This window comes from Thermobia domestica, chromosome 4, assembly GCF_964235325.1.
Source record: "Thermobia domestica chromosome 4, izTheDome1.hap1.1, whole genome shotgun sequence".
In the NCBI taxonomy this organism is placed as follows: Eukaryota; Metazoa; Arthropoda; class Insecta; order Zygentoma; family Lepismatidae; genus Thermobia; species Thermobia domestica.
In genome coordinates, this window is record NC_137457.1 from 190,255,323 (window position 1) to 190,257,326 (window position 2,004).

The 2,004-nt window shown below is 38.6% G+C and overlaps 1 protein-coding gene across 1 annotated transcript; it reads right to left on the reverse strand.

Annotated features, from left to right (window-relative positions):
• Positions 1-510: 510 nt before the first annotated feature.
• Positions 511-1,716, reverse strand: LOC145682973 (uncharacterized). The gene has a single exon (XM_081754330.1). It carries the CDS (start codon positions 1,714-1,716, stop codon positions 511-513), a length of 1,206 nt encoding a protein of 401 aa, XP_081610456.1.
• Between the last annotated feature and the right edge of the window lie 288 nt (positions 1,717-2,004).

The window sequence follows — 2,004 nt, forward strand, 5'->3', positions numbered from 1 at the left end:
AACATAATGATTGATATAATACTTAAAGGTTAGTACAATGAATTACTTATCTTAACTTGTTTCTGCAGTAATTGTTGCTTGCTTGCTGCTAAACCACATGGTTGCTTGCTAACCATTATACTTTGTCTTCGGTCACACATAAACTGAGTACCACTCTAAAACACTGTTAACAACATGTAAATCTTGTCTATTAATGAACATGAGTGCTTCTCTAAAAACTATGAAAAATATGCTTTTCTAAAACTATGAATGAATATGCTTGCCTAGTTGCACTTCGCAGCACATTTTCGAATGCACAGACACACCTTGAATAGCACACTGAAGGCACTGTTGCCAGGCAATGCAGAAACAACTCACTAAAAACTCACCAAAAAAATCACTAAAAGAATCACAAAGAATTCAGTAAAACCACTAAACTATATACACAAAAAAAATGAAACTAATATGAATAAAAATAGTGCACATATGCAAGCTTATCCATCCTCCCCCTCCTTGATTGGACACAATCAATTAACATTCTAGGGGTAAAGGAATTAATTTAGCAACACTGCGCCGGAAAATGCCACTTTTACACTTCACAGTTGCCACTCGCACTAAATTATCACTGCCCGGATGAACTTCTTCAATCACACCTAACTTCCATACTTGAGGAGGAACATTGTCTTCTTTTAACAACACGACCATGCCCGGTTGTAGATTAGGCTTCGCTGATTTCCATTTTCTTCTTTGTTGTAACTGGTTGAGGTAATCCCTTGACCAACGTTTCCAAATATGCTGCTTCATTTGTTGAATCCGTTGCCATCTGCCTAGTCTGCTGATAGGTACGTCCAGTAGATCTGGTTCCGGAAGGCTGAGAAGTGTAGCTCCCATCAAAAAATGTCCTGGACTAAGATACATTGGATCTGTAGGATCGTTGGAGATGGCTGTCAATGGTCTTGAATTTAGAATGGCTTCAATTTGAATAAGTAACGTGTTCAACTCTTCGTATGTTAGACTTGCTGTTCCTGCTACACGCCGTAGGTGGTACTTCATGGATTTTATTGAACTTTCCCATGACCCCATGTGAGGAGATCTGGCAGGAATGAATTTCCATTCTAAACCTTCTTGAGCTGAGTATTCCAAGATGTCCTTTCGGTTAGTCTTAGATTCAAAAAATTGTTGCAATTCTCGATTGGCGCCAACAAAGTTTGAACCATTATCGCTACAGATAGATAAGCATTTACCTCGCCTAGCAACAAATCTCTTCAATGCTGCGATGAAAGCTTGAGAAGTTAAGTCTGAAACTATTTCTGTGTGAACTGCTCTAGTGGCTAAACAGATGAACAACGCTGCATAGACTTTCATTTGAATTTTGCTGCGAATTGTGGGCTTGACATAAAGGAATCCTGCATAGTCCACTCCCACGTGTACAAATGGTCTTGCTTCATTTACTCTCTCCTTGGGTAAGTGTCCCATTAACTGTGATGAACTTGTTGATCTCCATTTGAAACAAACCAAACAATTGTGTACTATTGCCTTGATCATCTTCTTAGCTCTTGGAATCCAATATCTGGTACGCAAAGATGCAATAAGAAGCTGTGGTCCTGCATGAAGCAACCTTTTATGTTCTTCTTTGACTATCAGGTGGGTGAAATGATGTCCTGCAGGTAAGATGAATTGATGCTTGTTATCGTACTCCAAGTTTGAATGTTCCAGTCTTCCTCCTACTCTTAGCATTCCTTCCGTGTCCAGAAATGGAAAAAGATCCTTGATTGGGCTCTTTGTTGAAACTTCCATTTGTTGCTGCAAGTTCAATATTTCTTGATGATAGGTAGTATGTTGTACTATCTTGATACATCTGTGTAACGCTAAACGAAGTTCCGAAGCGTCAAGACTATCGGTTTTTCTTTCTAATTTCTTGGAAAGACAATTATGTTTGAATCGCAAACAATATGCTACTACTCTCAACATTTTGTTTAACGATGAATACCTTTTCATAAAGCTTGTTTCATGAACTGCCACCAA